Here is a 21510-nt window from a genome sequence, read left to right on the forward strand (position 1 = left end):
CTAAGCAAACTTGACTTCTCTTTAACTTAAGGCTTTCCCCCTTTATACCGTGTCAACCACCAGATTTTCTTCCTCAAGCCACCAGTAGGTAAGAAATCTGCCTAAAACCCAAATACACTAGCTTTGGGGGAAAGCCAAAGAAAGTAAAAATAAATGCATGTGTTTGGGCCTTTCTGAAAATATAAAAGGAGAAACAAATTGCAAGGCTCTAGCGAAAGACCCCTTCCACCAAATAGCTAGAAGCTGGAAGTCCTTCAGTGGAGCCCAGGTCCAGGCCTGCCTGGCCGGCCTGGCCGGCACAGTTGCCCGGCCTGAAAGGCTCGGCGCGGCGCCTGCAGGCACAGCTTGAGATATCCCGGCTGCAAAATCTACAGCGTGTGGACCAGGCTACATCTAGGCGCCTGCCAGGTGAGCGCCTGGCCCAAGTGACACCGGCTAAGAGAGGCGCCTGCTGCACTCTTTTTAAAAAACACTCTCCCAACGAGCGACTCTGTTTCCTCGCCCATTTCCGGGCCCCAATTTTTTTTTTTAATGAGCTAGTGACACACTTAGGGGCTTTCGCTGCCTCTGCCCAGCCTGAGTCTCCCGGACCCAGGAAAACATGAGCGGATTGAGAGGGTCCCTGCACCCAGGTAGACTCACCGTGGTGGGTCGGAGGATACCTCTGCACGGTAGCCCTGACCGAGTTTCCGTAGTAGGACGGGACGTGGTTGCCTTGACCATCGATGTTAAAAAGCACGTCCACCTCTTCCGTCAGGGGGTACTGAGCCTCCATGTACGAGTGGCCGAGGCCCGGGTGGTGCGTGTCCGGGTGCTGCCCGTTGAGGACCGCGGGGTGGTGGTGGCTCACCCAGCGCGGCTGGTCCGCAGTCACCTCCATGTCCTCGGTTACGCTCGTGCCCTCTCGCCGGGCCCGGAACCCTCGCGGATAGAGGGAGGGCTGTCGGCCTGGGAGGTCCGAGGACTCCTGCCGTCGGAGGCCCGGGAGAGAGGTCGTTTAATGGTTTGTTTGTAGCGAAGTGGATAGGAAAGGTGAGCAAAAAAAGAGGATTAGGGAGGGAAGAAAAATCTTTGTGGGATAATTTGACAAAAAAAAAAAGAAAAAGCAAATAAAGAAATAAAAAGGAAGGGAGGGTGGAAGGAAGAGGGAGACCCCCTCCCAAAAAAAAAAAGTAGAAGCGGTGAAGAGGCCAAATGAAAAAAAGAAGAAATGACGCTGGAATCCAAGTGTGGCCACACTGCGCACTGGTTCCTTGGAGCTCAGAGACGGTTGCTCCTCCGGTCACCTGCAAAGGAGAGAAGGAGACCTGGATGAGCCGTAAGTACTTGAACACCTGAGATTCTGGAGGGCACTAGGTCTCCTCGAGCTTCCCGCAGGGCCGACTCACCGGGAACGTGCACAAGCACGCGAAGACCCGGCGGGAAAGGAAGCCAAGCTCCCTAGCACATCTCGCAGGAGCCCGGGACTGACTAAGCAATTAAAACTTGGGGACAAGTCCTCCCTGGAGGACACCGGCCCCAGGATCTTTCCAACCACGACAAATCCTCCAAAAGAAGAAAGCTGAGCTTAAGTTTACACACACACACACACAAAGTAAAAAGTTCCTCTAAGTGGAGGGAGGGAGATTAAAAAAAAAGTCACAATACCGACCTGAGTAACAAGGAGAGGAGGAGGCGTGTGACCTGCCCGGTCAGATTGCGTAGCTCTCTATGTCTTGCTCTCTCAGTCTCTCCTTCTCTCTCTCTCTCTCTCTCTCTTTCCCTCTCCCTCTCTCAGTATTTTTTTTTACAGGGAATGCATTCTTTCTGAAAGTATCAAGACGGCGCCAGGCAGCTCAGTGTTCGCAGACAGCTGTGGCGCGACGCAACTTAAGGAGGTTCTAGTGTCATCCGCGCCGAGGGGGAGGAGCCTGACTCTGGCAGGAGGGCACACGATCCCCAGCACAAGGAAACTGCAACCCAAACCCGCTCCAGGACTTCACCCCCGCCCCCGCCCCCTTCCCCCTCACACCGCCGCCCCTCCTCCCGCCCCTTCACTGACCGGAAAGGGGCGCCGCCGAGGGCCGCCTAGGGCAGAGGGGCCGCGGGCAGGGTGGGCGAGGCCGGCAGGGGCTTGGGGCGGAGGGGACAGGCTGGAGGGAATTCGCGCTCTGGCCCTTTAAATGTAGCAGAGCCGATTCATTCGTGCTCAGAAGATTATTCCGTACCACTGAAACCCCGCCGCCCCATTCATAAAGCTAGTTTCCATATTTCCTTAAAATGAGCAAACTTTGAAACTAGGATTCAAGCCACAGTATTTTTCAGTTTATATTAACTTGGGGGCTATGTGCATGTAAAACTGATCAGAAAAGTTTCATGGCAAAGTAACTGAAGATTTGCTTCCCGAACCAGTTTCCCCGCAGGCTGATGAATCGCGCAAAGGACCTGGGCTTTGATTCGGACGCCCGCATTATTTTTGTTATGGTCCATGCTTACTTTCACAAACCTCACCAGTGTCAACAGCGTCAGCTGTTGCAGCTGTCATTTTAACATCAAATGATATAATCGATGTGTGATTTTGACTTGAGTGACAACTTGGTGCATGGAAAGCCGGGTGGGCGAGACCTAGGCTCACTGGTTCCCCGAAATACGGTGTAGAACTGACTTGATCTTTACTCGGGTGGCCTAACTTTTCCCTTCGCCCAGCTCGGGGCCCTACTTATTCTGCCTTCCATCCGAGAAAAACGGTCCCCTCCACAGACCCTAACCCTGACCTCCTAGGTGGGACCCCAGCAACCTCCCTGGACTTTGTAGGTTTCAGGGCCGGGGTCGGCTGGGTGGGCAGCATTCTGACTCTGGGAGAGCCACGGCAAGACGCCCTGTGGAGGGGGTGGGGCTTGACTAGGGCGGGACCATTGTAAGGGCCAATCATTGGGCGAGACCATGACCGGGCCGCAGTCGCCCCGCCCCACGGGCTTCAACCTCTGCGGCCCTGTTCGGTCTTTTGAGTCACTGCATCCCCTAGTGGCGTTGAGATTTCTGCAGCCTGGGTCCCAAAAACACAGCCCGGACCTGCAAGGTCCGGCGGGAAAAGATTTCGGGTGCACCCCAGGGCAGTGTACAAAAGGTGATTGCATTCCATCTTCCTGGACAAAGAGCTTCGCTTGGAGGGTTACTGGTATTGAAGGCGTCATTCCCTCTCCATTACTTTACTCCTTAAAATTTCTCACCAAGGCAAAACTTCGATTCCAGCCCTTCCTAAAAAGTTCTAAATTACTCCGGTCCTACTGTGGAGAAAAAGCATCAGTGTCTACCTTGAAGCTGTGGGGGGGGGGTGCGTTCTTTTAAAGCACAACCCTTGAAGAAGACAAGTAAAATTTATTTGGAAATATGCCCAGTGGGCTTGGGTTTGGACCTTCCCTTGACTCCTCGTTCAAAACCAAGGCTGAATTTCTAAATACAAAATAGGAAGATACCTATTTTTTTTAATAAATTTCCCTTCTGAGTTTATCCTGCACACCTTGGTCTCGCGTTTATGAGGCGACCCAGTCTTAGAATATCGATTTTTACTTTCTCTCTTTGACCAACTCATCTCTCCTGGGCCAATCAAGCTGCCAGCATCCAGCTCACGGCGCTCTCAAAACCTTTTAATTATTTAGTTGCTGTCTAACATTCGCCGGAAACCACTCCATAAACAAGCAGAGAGGACCGCACACACATTTTTGCTAAGAGGCCCGGGATTAAGATTAAGGATGGAAGTTAAGAAAAAAAAAGAGTAGTGTTCCTGTGTCACTGGTGAGTTCTGTGGGACACCAGTCAGCTTGACCCTAGTTCACAGCTACGAGAAAAAAAAAAAAGAAAAAGAAAAAAAAACCCTCAAAAGTAAGCTTTAACTCTTTGGTCCTGGGCACCGAGATCTATAAGTCAAAAAACAAACAAAAAAAAAGAGCAAAAGAAATTCTTCTCGAGACGAGAAACAAAGCTCCTGACGCCAAGGCTTGAACGTGTTAATTTATGCGGCTTAGAACTTAGTTTAAAAGCCTGAAAAAAGAAATGTTCCTGAAAAGGAAGGCTTCCCTAGTAAGGACTCATCTCTAGTAAGTTTGGTAGCGGGAATGGAGAGGATTATTCGTTTTAATTCAATCACTAGAGGAGCTACCCTAGGATGCAGAGGACAATCCCTCCCTTGGAAAAATAAAACATCTAGAAGGCCCCTCCTGGTCTGAGGTAGTTTAGGGCTGGTAGAAAGGGGTAGAGGGCCTGAGGCTGGATGCCCGGGGTAATGGAGCCAGCCTGTAGGGGGTATTTAACATGTAATTCCCAGCCGGTCCGCCCCTGTTCCCGGACTGACAGTGGGTAATTGGGAAAGAGGACGTTGCTCTTTTGATGGCCCGCGCCGGCCAGTCTCGCCGACGCCACACTGGGTTTGACGTCACGGGCCCAGCCCCAGAGTCAGAAACACAGAGCCGGGTAGGGGGAGGGAAAAAGAGGGGAGAGGGATACCGGGGAGGGAGGGCCGAGGTCGGCTCCCGGACCCACCGGGAAGAAGGGGGAAGGGATCGTGGCCAGAGAGGCTGCGGCGCGCGTGGCCTGAGGCGGAGAGCCGGACTCCGGGGGTCTGGGCCAGGCCAGGCGCCGGTCTGACCCGCCTTGTTCGCAAATGCAGGCCGGGCTTCCTCCTCCCCTGGCGGGTGGCGGGGGAGGGGAGGGGGCTTGAGGCCCGAGGGAAGCAGGGAAAGGGTGGTCGGAATCCTTCAGTTGCCGGAGCTACAAAGCTGATCCGGGTCTCGTTGGGGGACGCCTCAGCGCCCTCCTGAAGACGTAGGGTGCCACCCAGGCACCTCGGGCCTGAGCCCCTTGTTGCTCATTCCCCCTCTTCCCCAGGAGCATCTGGAGAGACTGGGGGGAAGACAAGAGAAAGCCTTCAAGGAGCATGTTGTCGCTGCCTTTTACTCCTGTAGTTCCTGAGGCCTCCCTCAATAGGGTAAGGGGCTGACCAAGGATCTGGGTGCCTGGGTACCCAGCATTCTGGAACGGAGCAGGCGAAGGCTCTGCTAGAGCCCTCCAAGGAGCCGGGACCTGGGGTTGTGTGTTGGGTGACCGGAACCAATTTGGCCTATCTGAAAACCCCAGGCCTTGGGCTGCTGATGTAGGCGTCAAGTTGAGCAGGGTATGTGTGCCCTCTTGGGGAAAGGGTTAGAAATGGACTTTCTCTATGCTTGGATTAAGCAGGGATACCTCCAGCTCACACGCGCGTGTACACACACACACACAGTCCATCTTCAGGTCCCTCCCACTTGCCTTCACTGGGGCTTTGAGACCCCATCCCCTCTGGTAGCAGGCACAGTCTGTCCCCTTCAGAATTTGGAAGCCCCGATTGCAAAGAAGCTGAAGGTGACTGGGCCACAAATCCAGAAGGTAGAAATCCACACAACTTTCGTCACCCACCCGAGCCTGACTCTGAGAGAAGCCAGGCGAGCTCCGCGGGGCCGAGATGCGGAAAGATGCTACCTTGGGGTTTGAGCACCGACCTCCAGAGAGTGACCAGCAAAGCCGAAGCTTGGGGGTCGAAGTACTATAGTTACTAATCCTGGGCAAGGGTAGAGAGCGTGCCTCGGAATGCCTAGGGCAGTCATTTGAGTGTGTTTACTTAAGGACTTTGCAAGCGGAGCGCGAGCGGAATAGTAGGATTCTCCTAGAGGCAGCAAATATTTGCAGGCTGAAGAACGAAGCGGAGCGGGGCCGTACTGCTTTGTCCCTCCCCCCCCCCCCCCAAAGAGAAACGGCGCCGGCCGGCCTGGGCGGACCTGAGGGCGCGGTTACTGACTGAAGTGAAGCCCGGAACCTGCGGGGCTGGGAGGTCGGGGAAGAGCTAAGAGCAGCACCGAAAGTCAGAAACTGAATGCACAGCCTCGGGCCCCGGCGAGGCGAAGACTAGGGAAAACGTCCCTTCTCATTCCAGCTCTACCAATCTTCCTTGGATGCCATCAATCAAGAAAAACGAAGTGAAAAGACCGTGGTTGCTGTGCGTCTGGGAAGGAAGTGGAGGCCAGAGGTATCCAGGCCAGCGCCGGCGCCACTTTACCAATGCGGTTCACAACCTGGAGGTCTGCAAAGCCTCGGACTAGGGAAGCAGGACGGTGGCGAGAACCCAGGGCGACGGCTCTGGGGCCTTTAATTGGGTATATTCGTTTTAACAGTGGCCATTGTTGAAGCAATTAGCGAGAGACAATAACCACCAAGATGCGTTTAATTCGATTCTGTGCACGCTGCAGTCCCGACCCGGGCGCTGTGATACAGGCCGGGGATAACTGGGAGGGTCTGGTTGTGAAGGTACCGGTTCGGTTCCTTGATCATTTTGTCTTAAGGCACGGGAGTTGTAAAAGAAAGGCGAGGGACGCCAGGTCTGCCCCTAGTAGGTCACGGAGGGAGACTCGTCCTTGGTCTTGTTAGTCCCCACTGGTCACCCCCCGGACTACTGTTCCTTCTTGGAGCGTGGGTTGGAGCTGCGGTCGTCGCATCAATCCACAGTGCCTGTTTAAGGGGAAAAAGCCGGGAAGGCTGGGACATGAATCCACGTCTCCTTTCTAAATCCTACATCCCCGCCTCGGTTCCTCGAACCAAATCCGAATTACCTTCCCAATCGGGGGAGGAGCAAAGGAGAGACCCCTGCTTGAGTCGCATAACACACCTCCTTTTCTGGAGCTAGACCCACTACCCCTCCTCCGTTTTAGCCTCCGGATTAGGTTACCCAGGCCGGGCGAGGATTTTTACTGGATGCGAGAATAGTACAGGTAAAGCTGTATAAACAGTTCTCTGGCTGCAGGGCTGGAGGGTTATGCCGGGGACACAGCCCCAAGGCGCCACCGACCAGCCTGGCTTGAGCGGACGCAACGGCTGGGGAGGCTGCTTCGCCTCGGCGACCCGGACCTCACAGGTTAAACACATATTGCGTATCACTATAGCTTTCATCGTGTTTCCCTCCCCCCCCCCCGCTTGAGCTGAAATGCCGGAGGGAAAAAAAGAGAGAGAGAGGGAGAGAGCAAAATCAAAACATGGTGGGAAACGAGTCAGGCAATGGGCCAAGCTGGCTGAGGCTGCCTGCTCATCAACAGAGACCCTTTTCCAATTAAAAGAATGAACAGGGTACTTGTGATACAGAGAAAGACACTAAAAGTCACTGGCCACGCGAGGGTCTTGGCAGAGGGGCGGGGAAGGGGGAGAGAGGACCCATGAGAACTTGGATGAAAAGGCTGTGCACCCACAGATCTCCCGGCTCCCACGCCCACCCGCCCCGGGGTCTGAGGTCCATCTTCCAAGCCAAATGAGCCACTGATTTGGTTATACGGTTTGATTTTTCTTCTTCTTCTTTTCTTTCTTTCTTTTCTGTTTTGCTCATTCATCTATCACAGCAGCAAAGCCGCCCAGGCCGGGAGGAACAGCGAACGCCGTGGAGAGTCTATGAGAGGAGAGATGCTCTGGGCGATTACCCTCGCACTCCGCTCCCAGCCTACACCTTCATCTTCCACGGATTCTGGTCCTCCCTCAGCCACTACTATCTCCCCGCCCCCACGCTTGAGATAACCCCCGATTATAGCGTGATTTATTTTTTAAAAAATAAGTAGGTAAAAGCGAAGCGGAAAGGTCCTGGTGGACAAGGAGAAGACCGGGATTTCTGCTTTCGAATAGAACAAAGCACACTTGGGGGGATGGTGACTGGGGTACCTTCACCTACAGTAGAAAGAGAAAGAACTCACCCTAAAAAGAAAAGTGTGCACTTTTTTTTTCAGCTCTCCCCGGGTCCTAGCCCTGGAGGCTTAGAAACCGTGGGAAAGAGGAAGGGATGCGGGTGACCCATTGGGAAGCGCAGGACCCAGCAACGGCTCCCCTGACCCGGAGCATCACTAATTTTTAGTGGAAGATTCAGCGCTTCTAGACCCAGTCTGCTCCCAGGAAAGCTCCAGGCCCCACCTTTGAAGCACCCAGGATTCTGCCCGGCATCCAAGAAAATCCGGAGCCAAGTGGTTCGACCTCTTGAACACAGGCCTCTTGGTCTTAAAAAAGATATATGAGACTGGGGAGGGCCATCTTTAGTCACCTGCCTCATTACGGTCCTGGCCCCCCACCCCCGACTGGTTGAGGCTCTCCCCAGTCCCCGCCTGCTTCAGCTTACTCTTTTCCTGCGCTTTGGTGGTTTCAAGAGGAGAAAACGGGCTGTATCTTAGAGATGTTGGACTTTTACATCTCTAGATTAGCCTAAGGAACTGGAATGCCGATTGTTGGTGGACAATCCACCGAGGACGAGGGCTGAAGCCCAGGGAGGGCTGTGGGGTACTTACAGCAAAGATGGGGGGGCAGGGGAACGGCCGAAAGAGATGAGATTCGGATCCTGAGGAAAGCAGAGGATGGCTTTTAAAAAGCACAGAATCCTTAGTATCATTGAACGAGCTGGCTACCCCATAGAAAAGACTGAGTATGCCTGGGCTCAGAGGTGCAAAACCAAGACTTCCCCCGGCATCACCGGCTCTTTGACTGGGGCTGCTATCTGCCTGCTGCCTGCCTGCGACTCTCAGGCCCTGGTCCCCGGCTTGCTGGGCACCTCCCCAGAGCCTGCCACCTCGTGAGCTTCAGCAATTTGTTACATAAAATAAAACAACCAGCAGACCATGCACGTGCTTACTAGCTGCTTGCAGACCCCCTCTCCCCCACAAACCCCGGGGGTAGAGCACCTGGCTAATCTTCCTCAGTCAAGTTGACTGTGCACTCACCCAACAGCACCCTAGTCCCGGTCGACACAGCAAGAAGTACAGGGTACTCCCTCCCCACAGTTAATAAGTCTCCCTGGGTATTCCAACCATTAGTGGTGTGCGGAGGGAGTGATCAGAAATATTGGATTGGCACACAAAGACATACCTGAAAAGGAACAAACACTCAAGTGTGAAAAGGCTTAGACACCAAGAATAAAACCATCCTCCAGCGTAACCTAGAGACCGTTAAAACAGCCTAGGGCTAAAGAACAGAAGGTCTCCCCCTTCTGTCCCACTCAGTGTCAGAATCTTTATTTCTCTATCTCACTCCTCACTATGGGGACACAAATTGCCGAAGGAGATGGAAGCCTTGGGACTCCCACATACTTGCACCTTCCCTGGGCCTTTCTGTGTGGCTTTGGGCTATTGGCAAACCGACAGGAGGGATCTGTCTGCCCGGATGCTTGTACCCATCCCTTCACTGTACCTCTGCCTGACACTCACCCCATACGTTTCCTGCCAAGAAGGCAGAGGTAAAAGAGTAAATAAAGGAAAATGCGGAGTGCCCTGTGTCCAGGCTTTGGATTGTAACAGAAAAGGACTGGGCAATCAGGGGCTGCTGGAAACGACAGTCTATCTAGACTGCTATCATGCATGGCATTCTCTAAGCCCTGTTGTATTCTCATGCAATGAACCTTAGGCCTCACTGAGCCACTGGCTTGAACCGTGAAAGCTGGGCCTTCGGCTAAATCCTAACGTGACACGCAATCAACAACCTATACCTACAGTCTTGGTCTATCAGAACCTAGTTCAAACTGGTGGAGAACATTTTTATTCTTGGGAGTGGTGAAACCACTTTATGGGAAGACCTCTCCCGCACAAACAGCAAAGCATCTTGGATCTTGGGCAGCCAAGCATCTTTTTAGAAATACCTGAATGCACTCAACCTGACTGATTGACATTCCTTGAACATCAATGTGTTACTGGAGGTATCAGGCCACCACTACCACTACTGAAGAGTGGATGGGCTGAAGAAAGGCTGTCTTCATTATCTGTCCCTTCAGAGTTCTGAGTCTCTCAAACCATGATTTCAGGGTCCTGTTGTGGTCTATAAGGAGATGACCAAGAACTATGGGAAATAAACTCAAGCCCAAAAGGATGCAGCAGACAAGATTACTTCATTCTGACTGCACTTGTCAGGTTGTCTATTAAAGAAATAACACTTTTAGAACAACTGCTCCACTCAGATCCACCAGACTTTCCTTGCATTTTTACATTATCTATTTGGCGGGGTGGGGGGGGGAGACACACATATATTTCTGAGTGGAATCTTGTAAGTCTGATGTCCCGGGAGAAAGTCCCAATCGCACCCCTCCACCCATCTCACTCCATGCAACCCTGGTCACCCTCTGTGGTTTTCTCATCTACCTCAGGGTGCTTCTGTAAGCAAGCACAACTACCAACCACCAGCTCCCCGAGGGGAACTTTGTCTCACAGTGAACATCTGTTTCTTAAATGATATTCAGAGACAATGAGCCTAAACATACACTTATAAGCAGAGAAAAATAAACGTGGAGTTGACACTTGGACACTGCGGCCACCCTTGGTGAAGGCTCCTGAGGAGATGGGCTATTTCCTTTAGTCATCTGTTCTCCGTGTGGTGAAAAGCACCTATCTGGAGCCCTTTCCCAAGCATCTTTTTCTGTTCAATTTTTCTTTGCACCCCAAATGCAACCACTAGCCCCCTCATCCAAACAAGGACATCCGCAGACTCCCATTCCATGATCACCCAAGGTCACCGCAGACAGCCAAAGATTTTCAGTGACCAGAAAGAACAATAAAGGACTGGGTCTAGCTCACTTTCTTCCAGAGGCAGCTGTCCCCAACGGGGGAGACCTCCTCTTAATTCTCTGCACGTGGAGCCGGGAGAAGGAGAACAGAAGAAAGGAAGAGAACTACGTACTCACTGACCTGGGCAGCTCTCTCCTGAGGGCCAGCTGTTTTTTATTTTTTCCACCCGACTTGCTGGAGATCTGAAGGTAGAAATGACAGGCAGACTTCACCGCTGTTGCCGAAGCTCCCGCCGCAGTCCTAGTCTGCAGCTGCTTCACTGCCTGGCAGTCAGGCTCCCAGCCAGAGGTAAAACCTGGCTGATGTGAATCCTTGCTAAGAGCCCCCTCCCCTCTGCCTTCCTTGGCTCACTGTAGACAGCAGAGCTCTTCCGGGTTGCAAAGGGGTGGGGAGAAGGGGGAGGGAAGAAGAAAGAGGGAGGGAACTAATAGCATCCCCCTCCCCATTGCAAACACACAAACCGCACATCAGAGGTGTGTGAAACTGAGAGAGTTGGAAAAGGGGAGGGGGAGGGGGGACAAGAAAGATCGCCTGAAATGTGACCTGCCTCTGGCGCCTACAAAGTCAGTCCACTGTCTTCTGGCAGGGTTGGAATTAACACTATAAATGTCACTGTCCTGTGGACTGGGTCATTACCATAGGTATAAACATGCTTGAAGCATTTTCTTTTGAATGGGGGCGGGTGCTGGTCAATGGAGCTTCTAGGAGCACAGACAGTAGGGGCAGTCAGGTCAACGGACTAGAGCCTAGTCTTCAAAGTGCCTTTCTTCTTAAGTTTGGATCTGCACTGGCACTCCTTCTCAAAAGCAGGCTCCTTGCCCTTACTTCACCCCATTCCCACCACCACCGATTTAGTTGGGGGTCTAGTAAGTTAGAATTGGGATGTTTTTTGGCAGGGCTTGACTGCTGGTATCTGACTCGTGTGTAGATGAATATTTACCGGTGGCACATAGATTAAAGGGTCCTGTGGGTCCCAATCCTCTTAAAGACTTCTAGGGGAAAGCCTTCCCATTGAGGAGAAACAAACAAACAAACAAACAAACAAACAGGAACAAGAAGCATCCAGAAAGAAAATCTCTGCAGGAAATGATGCCTTCTGCTCACCCAGAACCCAGGAAACTGCAGCGTTCCTCTTGGGGTTCCCCCCACTTTCTTCTCATCCTCACCCTATTAGCAAGGGCACCGGGGGGAATCTGCCAGGAATAAATTCCAGCTAGAGTGAAACGAAACTCCTTAAACACTGAGGTAGAAAAGGGTCAGGGCCCATTTGTTTTGACAGGTCGAGTTTTCCTTTCACAATATTTATACAAAAAGAATATGGAGACTGACTTTAAAAATAAATATATCTTTGGGGAGAAATAAAACAAAATTTTGGCCCTGGCTGAGCCATGAAGTCAATAAGTTTGGACTGCTCCAACCGGTTGGGTAGGAAGGGGTGGTTCAATGCCCTAAGGTAAGGTTTTGGGGTGGTCAGTCCCTGGGAGTAGGGGAATGGAGAGAGCCAAAGGAACCGAGCAAGCGTCGATAAAGGCAGGGTGGAGGACAGAGAAGGAAAGAGAAGGGGGGAGGCCCAAAAGTGTTAGGGTAGGAATGAGTGGGGACAAGTAAGGCGGAGGCATCGGGTGGTGGATATCGCCTTGCAGAGTGGGTAAAGCAACGACAGGTACTCTTTTCCCCTACGTAGGGTTGGTAGCCTGTCTCTAGCTCCACAAACCAGAAATTCTTTCCATTTAGACACCAATCCGCCTGCCAGCCTGTCTGCGCGCCTCGGCCGGGCATCCTCTAGGGTGCGATGAAGCACGGAATCGGGTGAGCCGAGAACACCATCTGCCAACCTGGCAAAGGAGAGTAGGTGGTCTTCTGGTCCTTTAGAGATCCCGGAAGATCCATCCTCACAGAAACAGCCCCGCCTCTGTCCCCAGCCCTGTGGCTCCAGCTCTCCGCCACCAAGTGGCGGAGTCAAGCTCTCCTGTAAGCTTTTGAAGGCTCGGCGGGGGCCTGGCTCTCGGCAGCCTGCGCCCAACCTGTTGCCCTGATGCACCCTGGGGAACTGTCCAGGAAAGCCCTGGGCCCTTGAAAGGTGTCACTGACTTCTGGGACCCATAGGAAAGGCATGCACCCTTCCTCCTTACACGCGACTGGGTGGGAGCTGTAGTAGAGATCTGACTCACGTGACTACAGTAGTCCTCCCGCCTGCACCCAGCGGATTCTAGACCCCAGTTCCAGGGTCAGTAGGCCGGTTGAGCCATTTATGGCTTTCTCCAAGCTTCCCTCTCATGCTTCTTGTCCCCTCTAAAGCTTCCTGATATCTTGCCCCTCTTTTTCCTTACCCTCAACAAGTTCGTCTCCAATTTGAAAGCCTTTTTATTTTATTTTTTTAAAAGAATTTATGTCCAGTCCTGATGCCTCTAAGACTCAAGGCAGACTTTCTTCCTTCTCCCAGTACTCCACTAAGGATCCCTCCTGCGAGCACCGGCGATCTTCCCTCCCCAAAGTCTCCGCAGGTCTGCTGGCCTGGCTCATTTCTGCAGACACCGGCTTCTGATCGACTACAGTTCTAAAGTGTAAAGAGGTGCAAAAATACGATCGTGTGGCCCGACATCGCTCCCAAAAAACCTTAACTGAAGAAAGTTAGGCTGCCAAAGAAACTCGGAGGTTAAAAAGGAAGATTCTAAGGATGGCAGTGGTCGGACAGGGGGCATGATCTGGTTCTCTTAATGGATCGATGGATGAAAATAATATTGGGTAGTTGGGGGGTGTTAATCGAGGGTGGGAAGGAAGTGAGAGGCCCCGGCACGGTAGCACGCCCTTAACAACGCGCCTGATTCCCAGAACTTCGGAGGCAGAGGCAGAGGCAGAAGCTAGTGGGTCTCTGAGTTCTAGATCAGCCCGGTCTACAAAGCAAGTTCCAAGACAGCCAAAGTTACACAGAGAAACCCTGTCTTGAAAAAGACAAAACAAAAAGTGGGGGACAGTGGGGAATTTTCTTTCTGAGCAGTAAATAAAGTGAGGGAAAGGCTCTAGGTCATTTCCTAGACAGAAGAATTGAAGAGTTATTCCTGATCCCTGCACATCGGCTAAGAACACTACAAGGATAGCACTTTAATGAAGCTATGAGTCGCTTTCTGAGTTTAAAATGCAGTTCTGACTCGTACAGAAATCTCTCTCTCTCTCTCTCTCTCTCTCTCTCTCTCTCTCTCTCTCTCTCTCTCTCTGTGTGTGTGTGTGTGTGTGTTCTGGGCACCTAGATCACAAAGACACAGGACAGTTCATAGCCACTAAGCCCTGAAGGCTTCACTGTTGGTCAGCTCTGCCTGCACCTCACTCCCTACCTCAGGTTTCTCTGACTCCACTTCCCCTGCATGGCTGAACTTTTAACTATTTCTCCTGTGGTTGGGTGGGAATGGGGACGAGGCAGAGGTCCTTCTGTGAGCTTAGTTAGCAAGGGAGATGGAGGGAAGCTCTGGGACTGGGGACATTTCTTGGCTTTGGGACATTCCTGGGGGCCATTGTGCTCTCCTAATGGTCACCATCACCATTTGGCTGCTCCCAATCCAGAGTTGAGTGCTATAGCTTTTCTGAGATGAGAATCTAAGGCATTAGAGTTGGAAATATAAAGGGAGGTCACCAGGCACTTGGATGAAGAAGTATCAATTAATGGCTAAGGGATAAAAGAAACGTGGAGTGCAGCTCTCTGGAATGTCCTTGCAGATAGGTTCACCCACTGGATAAAGAAAAGGAGTCCCCAGATGGAGGGAAAAAAATCTCTGACAGAATCTCCAGTCTTTCTAGGACTGTGTGGTCAGTTAGTGCTGTGTGTAGGGACAAGGAGTCCACAGTTACCCTGCACCAGTGTGTTTCCCCAGTGTGTTCCCATCATCCCGTTTCTTTCCCCTAAAACCAGCAAGTAGTGTTCACTGTCCATCAGTCTTCCTCATCCTGCTTCTGAGTCTTCCCAAGTACACTGTGAAATTACTTTAGGACTTCAATGGGTACTCTGCCAAACGATGATATGCTGAACTGTTATCCTAGGTTTAAAAGTTCTAATCCTTCAAGACAGGTGTGGTTGTGAACACCTGTAAACCCAGCATTTGAGAAGCTGGGGCAGGAGGCTCATGAGTTTGAAGAGATCTTTGGTCACAAAATGTGACTTTGCTTGAGAACAAACCAAAATAGCCAAACAAAATAAAAAACTCTAATCTTTCAATCCCACTTATGAAATTTAACTGTGGGAGTGTAGAGGAGGAGGACTTGGCTTGTGAGAATGCAAAGGGTGTACAGCTTGGAGCCTAGGACTCTTTTCTTCACACCCTCCAACAAAACATTTTTTTATTAAAATCACCTACCAGGGTTATGATTCTGAGTATGTTTTCCTGATCTAGTTCCATTGGGGAATTGCTGCAGTAGGCATCTGGCTAATAGGGAGCTATGGGTGTCTCAGATGAAAGTTTTGAAGAGGAGCCATTAGAAATTAAAACAAAACAAAACAAAAAGCCCTTAGACCCATTCCACCCAGGCATCCTAAATAAATAGCCCCGTTTGCAAATTCCTATCAATTATTACGTGATGGGAAAAATCCTATCTGAAAATAAAGCACGTGGAGGGGAGAATTTTAATTAAATCTTACTGTGGATATAATGGCATGGAAGTGATTTTTCATTCGGTGCTTGTCTGCTCACCAGTGTTTTATGGCGTTTTCTTGCCTCTGACTTTATTTTAAAATATTAGGCGAGGTGGAGAATTATAAACGACTCTTTCCTTATCTGTACTGCTCACATATCCAGGATCAGAGGAGCTGATTAAGAAAGAAGTCAGAGGCAACGCTGGATTCATAATGATTTGGATAATGAATCCTTATCTCTGCTTTCCAGATTATCTGCTTTTCAGCTCCCAATGTTTTGTTACATGGGATAATTTATTGCATCTAATACATCACAATGAATCTGATGGTGGAAAGTGATGGCCAACGTTGTGAAAAGGGGGCCCTTATTTTTTATCCCCAGGCAATGAAACTGCTTTTTGCAGTTTTTAATTGGGAAAATATAAGGTAGATCTGATAAAAAAAGGAGGGGGGGCTGGGTATAATCTTGCCTGGTCGTGCTTTACCACACTGCTCTTTAATTAGTGTGTCAATTTCAGGCTGAAATTAACAAGATCGACCTAAAACCAGTGGCTAGTTTTTCCCCAGTGCCGAGATCCTAATTTTTAACATGATTTATTTTTATGAAAAAGGAGATGATTAATCATAAACACTGACTAAAGCACAGGGCCAGCTTAAGGTAAAATGCTACTTGCATCTCTCTATGGAAAGATACCAATAATGTTCTCTTTCCTGTGGTGAGATTTCCTCTCTGCTGCTCCATCTCTCGTGCCCCCGTTCCCCCACCGCTGCCCACTCCAGCCTCATTTCAAGCAAACCAGGACATAAGGATCAGTTCCAGGTTCCTACAGATAGTCATTGCTTTTGCTCCTGTTCACGAAGCACACACACTAACACACATACACACTCTTGTGGGCCTGCACACACACACTCACACACTCACACACACTCACACATTCAGTTTTCAGCTTGTCTGGCTTTGTCTGTTAACACATGCAGAAGAGGCACAGGTTTGATTTTCTTAGAGAACAAGGGTGGGTGGGTTCTCTCAGACTCCCTTCACCCCACCTCACCCCTACTCTCATTAACTTCTTTCCATTTTAGAGAGAAGGGGGGCACACATCTCATTTAATGGCTAATTAGTTCCAATAATTGCCATTTTTGTTTTCTTTTGTCTCTCATCCTAACACCAGGAGAACAAAAGCCATGGAAATGCAACAGGCATAGCTGGCCTCTGAACAGGACAGATGTCAGAATCCAAGACAGAACCACCCGGCATCTGACATCCAGGCTTAGGGACGGGCAAGTGTGGTTGATAATTCACTCTTTAAGCTTCCTGTGACTGCTGATTACTTTCTTGGTGTTTGGATCAAATAATCCTTGGGAATATGTAAACGAATGAGAAGAGAGTCATACATATTCGCTTTCCAATTGTTTCCCCTGACGTCAGGTGGTAATTTATTGGCAATTGGATGGCTTCTACCGGAATACCAAATACCGCTTGTCTGCATTCCTGAACCCCTCCCCCAGCACACACCCACACGTGCTGGTGTGTGTGTGTGTGAATGAGCGCAAGCGCATACACACATGCACACTTGTGCATGCATTTCTGTAAGTTACAGAAGATTTTGTGGTGGGACTTAGGTGGAGATCTTTTGTTTTAAGAGTTACTTTCCATAATTTCTATTGTTTTCTTTTATCCTACACTTGAAAAACACTTGCTTCTTACGGTGTGAGAATTTAAAGTTTGTTTCTAGGACTGTAATTCCCCACATAGTTCTTTAGGAGACTGAATCATTGGTGTGGACATGGCCACCAATGATGGCATGGAGAGTACACAGGGGCCAGCATGATGACAAAGATGGAGTACACAGGGGGAGGCAGGAGCAGGGAAAAGCATCCCTCCACCCATGCCTGGAGTGGTCCTGCCCTTCCCACTGCGGCATTATCCAGGGTTCCCATCGAAGTCAAGTTCAAGTCACAGTTCCTGCACCTGCCCCCACCTTTAGGAAAAAGAGGCAATCAAAGAAGTATAGTCTCTTTAAAACTTGGGTTATGGTTCTAAACAACTAGCGGGTTTATACAAGGAGACACCTGATTTTCTGGGCTATTTCCCCTTTATCTCTTAGTTCACTTTGTTCCTTGTAACAGTAGACCTCAGACTCAGTGTTCTAAGTCTGTGCTTAATATCTGGAAGGTTTCCTGTCTTCCTTCTCCATATTCTCCTCCCTCCCTTTCTATTTCTTTCTCTCCTTTCTTTACGACATATCCCTCCAAGAATTTCAAGTATCAATTATAAGCAATATGAATTTCTCAGTCTCAACCAGCGAAGTGCAGATGATCCGATAGGAGCCTGGAAACGGAGATTCCCTAGATGCGGCAGACTGCTGGAGCCTACTGGGCCGTTTCCCATGCCCAGATGAACATTCAATTTTCCGGCATTATCTCCACACTTAAACTCGCTTTCTCCATTTCTGTGCCAAGATAAATTTGCATAATATTTGCAGCTGTAATTAGCTGATGAGCATCTCCCAGCTCCCCCTTTTGTTTCCCCCTGCATTTGGTCCTTGTATTGATGCCACGTTTGATCTTTAATATCACAGGATTCCCGATAGAGGGTTGACTATCTTATCTTCCCGGTTCCAAAATCTTCCAAGGAGGGAGAAAGAAAGGGGAGGAGGAACTGGGGAAGAACGGTGAGTGAGGAGACCGGGAAGGGTTTTGTTGCAAGAATCTGTAGGTACTGACGGAGCCAATAAGGTTAATGGGGAGTTGGGGTGCAACAGGGATGGAGTTGAGAGGCACCACCCTACGAAAGGGGAACGTCTGTGATAAATGTGTTATTATTTAATGCTGGGGGGTAGAAGGAGTGGAACTGAGTCATGGACACCTTGTGGAGAATGTGGGTTGGCCACCAGCCTCAATTCTAGGGCAAGGCTCTCTTTAAGGGGGAAGGCAGAAACCACTCTTGAGTAGGAAGTCTCTCTCTGTTCCTCTTAAGTAGAAATGGGAAGTTTCATGACCTCCTCCCCCCCATTTTCTCATCCTTTTGTCTTCTTTTTGTACAGAATACAGGACTCCTGACTTGTTAATACTCCTCGGCTTACAGTAAGCCTCCCCTGTCCCACTTCAAAGACATGGGGGCGCTAAGTGGTGAGGAGGAAAAAGAGAAGATACCGGGAACTAGGAAAAAACCATGAAGTGTTGTCGTCCAAAGTAGAAGAGTCAGAAAAACACTACACGCTGCCCCCTTCCCGTTGTTATTTGTTTCCAAATTGGAAGTTTGGGAGTAACAGCGCTGTAGGAGGGGAGGCGGACCTCGGAGACCTTGTCTGTAGTGGTGTCTGTGGAAACGGGGAGGGGGTAAGGAAAGGAAAGGAGGGAAAAAAAGAGAGGACAAGAAAGAGTCGATTTTCATGGCAATCATCGGAACAAATAGCTAACATTTAACATTTACACCCGCACTGGCGGCGCCCTGGCGCTCTGCGGACCTGGAGCCGGGCTAAAATGTCCCGAAAGCCTTTGGAGAAAACCAGTTTCCAGCTATCAGGTTCTCCCCTTCTCCTCTTTTCATAAGGCTTCGGTTTCAGGCTGGACTTGTCCAATGTCTGCGTTACCGCTGCGAGCTCCTAAATGAGTGTCAAAGAGGCAAATATCAAATAGCGCCGGGGTCAAGGCGATTTAGTTAACCACGGGACGCTCAGGGCTTGAAATTTGTGTGGGACTCCGCGGGGGAAGGGGGAGCTCCCGGATGGATGGGAGGAAGGGTATACCGGTGAGGCGTGCAGAGGTGGGAAGTGGGAAGCGCACACTGAGGCTACCGCAGAGAGACAGCAGGGCTGAGGGAGGGAGGAGCCAGCCTTCACCTGGTCCAGGCCTCGCCTCACGTTTCCTTGCTCTTCACAGACTAACGCTAAAGCTCTCAGATGAAAGTTTCCTTATAACTTGTTTCTTTTAAATGGGACTAACTTTCTGAACCAAGGTTCAGAACTCTAGGCTCTTGCCACAACACAGGCTTTAAAACCTGTGTCATATTTAGGTCTCAGTTTCCCTTCATGGCATTTGAAGGGATTGTACAAGGCGATAACCAAGGACACTCAGGCAGGGTGTGGGGCTAGAAGAGAAATCGGGAGTGGTGTGTGACTGACTCCATAGTCCCTCTCCTCATCCGTTGTCACTTGAACAACCTGGTGCCACCACCAATTGGCCTACCCCTCTGGAGCCCTAGAAAGCCTTCACTCCAGAACTCCCCCATCCACCTCTGCCTGCTTTGTAGCCCACAGCGCTAGGAATTACTGCAGTATTACTAGCGCACAAATAGTTGCCTATCCAGGTTCCTCTCAGGCGCCTTTGGCCTCTCAAGTGTTTAAAAAAGAAAGAAAGAAAAAAGAAAAAGAAAAAGGGGAGAGTGGGAGCGCAACAGATTGAGGATTCTTTCCAAATCCCTCTTTTAAGTGGCAAAACCGGAAGTGTATACGAATGCAGCGGCAAGACAGGGCTGAGCCCTTTTCCCCTAGGTTTCACGTGTGTGAGAAGCTGTGTGTGTGTGTGTGTGTGTGTGTGTGTGTGTGTGTGTTCCTACCCAGAGAGAAGGTCTCACAAGCTGAGGGGCGGAGTGTGCAATACAATCGACTTGTTTCCCCTGGACACAGAATGCAAAACTAGCTAGGCAGCAGTTAGGGAGACCTTGCTTCTCGGGACAGAAGGATGGTGGGAAACGCTGCTGCTGGGCTTTTGCCTCATCCTCAGTGCGGTTTTTGCCAGGCCATGTGTAAAGACTCAGACCTGGGTTTCCTTCTCAGTGCAAAGGAGACAAACTACAGAGTCCTGGGGTCTGTGAAGAAGGCAGGAGGGAGGAACCCAGACCAAGGGTACCCAGGTGCAAAGGGATTGAATGGGTAGGACCTGTCTTCTTAACTCCTTTTTATAATAAAGCTCTTCCCTTCCCTCAGTATAAAACTCTATGGTAATCATGAGGAAACATCATGATCCTCTCCTCAAACAGAAAAAAAAAGTTGTGTATGTGTATGAAAGAGAAGAGAGAGAGAGAGAGAGAGAGAGAGAGAGAGAGAGAGAGAGAGAGAGAGAGAGAGAGAATATGCCAACCTCACTACCGTTTGGGTTCCGGAGAAATTCTCAAATAGAGAGTGTAATTTCTCAGTTGATTTTGATTGACATACTGTCCCTGGGATCATGTGTTAATCCCTTCTTCACTCAAGCCTTTTCATAACTCATTTCTCTCTTGCTAGATGGGGACTCTGATGGTTACCGAGGCAACGATGATAGCACTAAGCTATTTCCCTCTCTGCAAGGAGGCCATTATTCCGCATGCATAGGCCATTTGCAACAGAGGTCGCCACAAAGTCATCCACGACACAGCACACGTTTATTAAACTTTTATTCTCTCTTTTTACCCCAACACAGAAACTAGTTTGCACTTGCGGGTAAGGGGCGGTATCTTGTCCTGTTCTGTATTGGAAACAACTGCCCTGGAGTGGAGGAGCCCACACAGGTGCTTATTTGCACATTGACACAGACAGAGGTCTGAGTCACTGTCCCCTTGCCCTCATGTCAGTCTCCAATAGAAAAGGTCTTGCTGTAGTTTTGTTCACCCATGGGGTCATCTTCAAGATAAGAGGATAGAACCCACTTCTCAGGCCACCTGCACTTCTGCTTCAAAGACCCAGATAACAGGAAGCCACCATCAGTCCCATTTTTTCAGCCCCTCCCCCAACACACACCAACAAGCCTCCCCTCTCTTGAATGGGGAAGCCCTCTTTACCGGTTTAGTAGTATCTGCTGGTCTTGAGATGTACTGGAGCTCTGGAGAAAGCCACCTGTCTTGGTTTTAGCTTTCCTGCTCAGTGTGTAGGTTCTTGGACTATCCTCCACCAGTCCGAGAACTTTGGAAATGTCTAAGTTTGGTTCAGGTGTTTCTGAGGAGTGGTGGTGGTGGGGTCAATGGGATATAAACAATGGAAACATCTATTGATAGTCACCCAAAGACATCACAGAAGCATCTACATTGCAGGAAGCACTGAACACTTCTGTTCTCAATCTTCAAGGCCACCAAAATCTGACCTGTGAAGGTCACTGATGGTGGAGGCTTCTATTTCCCCCCCAGCACCTTCTCTCACATCCTTCCCTCATGTTCTTCTCCCTTTCCTTTTCTCCCTTCCACACCGTGCTCCTCTTCTTTTGCTAAAGGAAGAAAAGAGATGGACCCACCTGGGCCCTAGGGTGCACTCTATTCCCTTCCATCTCCCAGTGGACTTGGATTGATTCCCACTACTGCTCCCTCATTCTCCCCTAAAAAGGTCACCACAGCCCCTG

The 21510-nt window shown here is 50.1% G+C and overlaps 1 protein-coding gene across 3 annotated transcripts in view; it reads right to left on the minus strand.

Moving 5' to 3' along the window:
- Positions 1 to 10863, minus strand: part of Gata3 (GATA binding protein 3) — a 30024-nt gene extending 19161 nt beyond the window's left edge. Inside the window, exons 1-2 of one of the 3 annotated variants that reach the window (XM_040755530.1) lie at positions 10698 to 10863; positions 643 to 1286 (exon numbers count right to left, since the gene is read on the minus strand). In XM_040755530.1, the coding sequence (XP_040611464.1) occupies positions 643 to 880 (238 nt within the window). In that variant the 5' untranslated portion in view covers positions 881 to 1286; positions 10698 to 10863. Of the gene's footprint in view, positions 1 to 642; positions 1287 to 1651; positions 1880 to 10697 lie in introns of those variants that run through there. The other 2 variants (XM_013114621.3, XM_013114620.3) reach the window with 2 other exon arrangements.
- Positions 10864 to 21510: the final 10647 nt, after the last annotated feature.

The sequence above is a fragment of the Mesocricetus auratus genome, unplaced genomic scaffold (genome assembly GCF_017639785.1).
Source record: "Mesocricetus auratus isolate SY011 unplaced genomic scaffold, BCM_Maur_2.0 Super-Scaffold_100013, whole genome shotgun sequence".
Classification (NCBI taxonomy): Eukaryota; Metazoa; Chordata; class Mammalia; order Rodentia; family Cricetidae; genus Mesocricetus; species Mesocricetus auratus.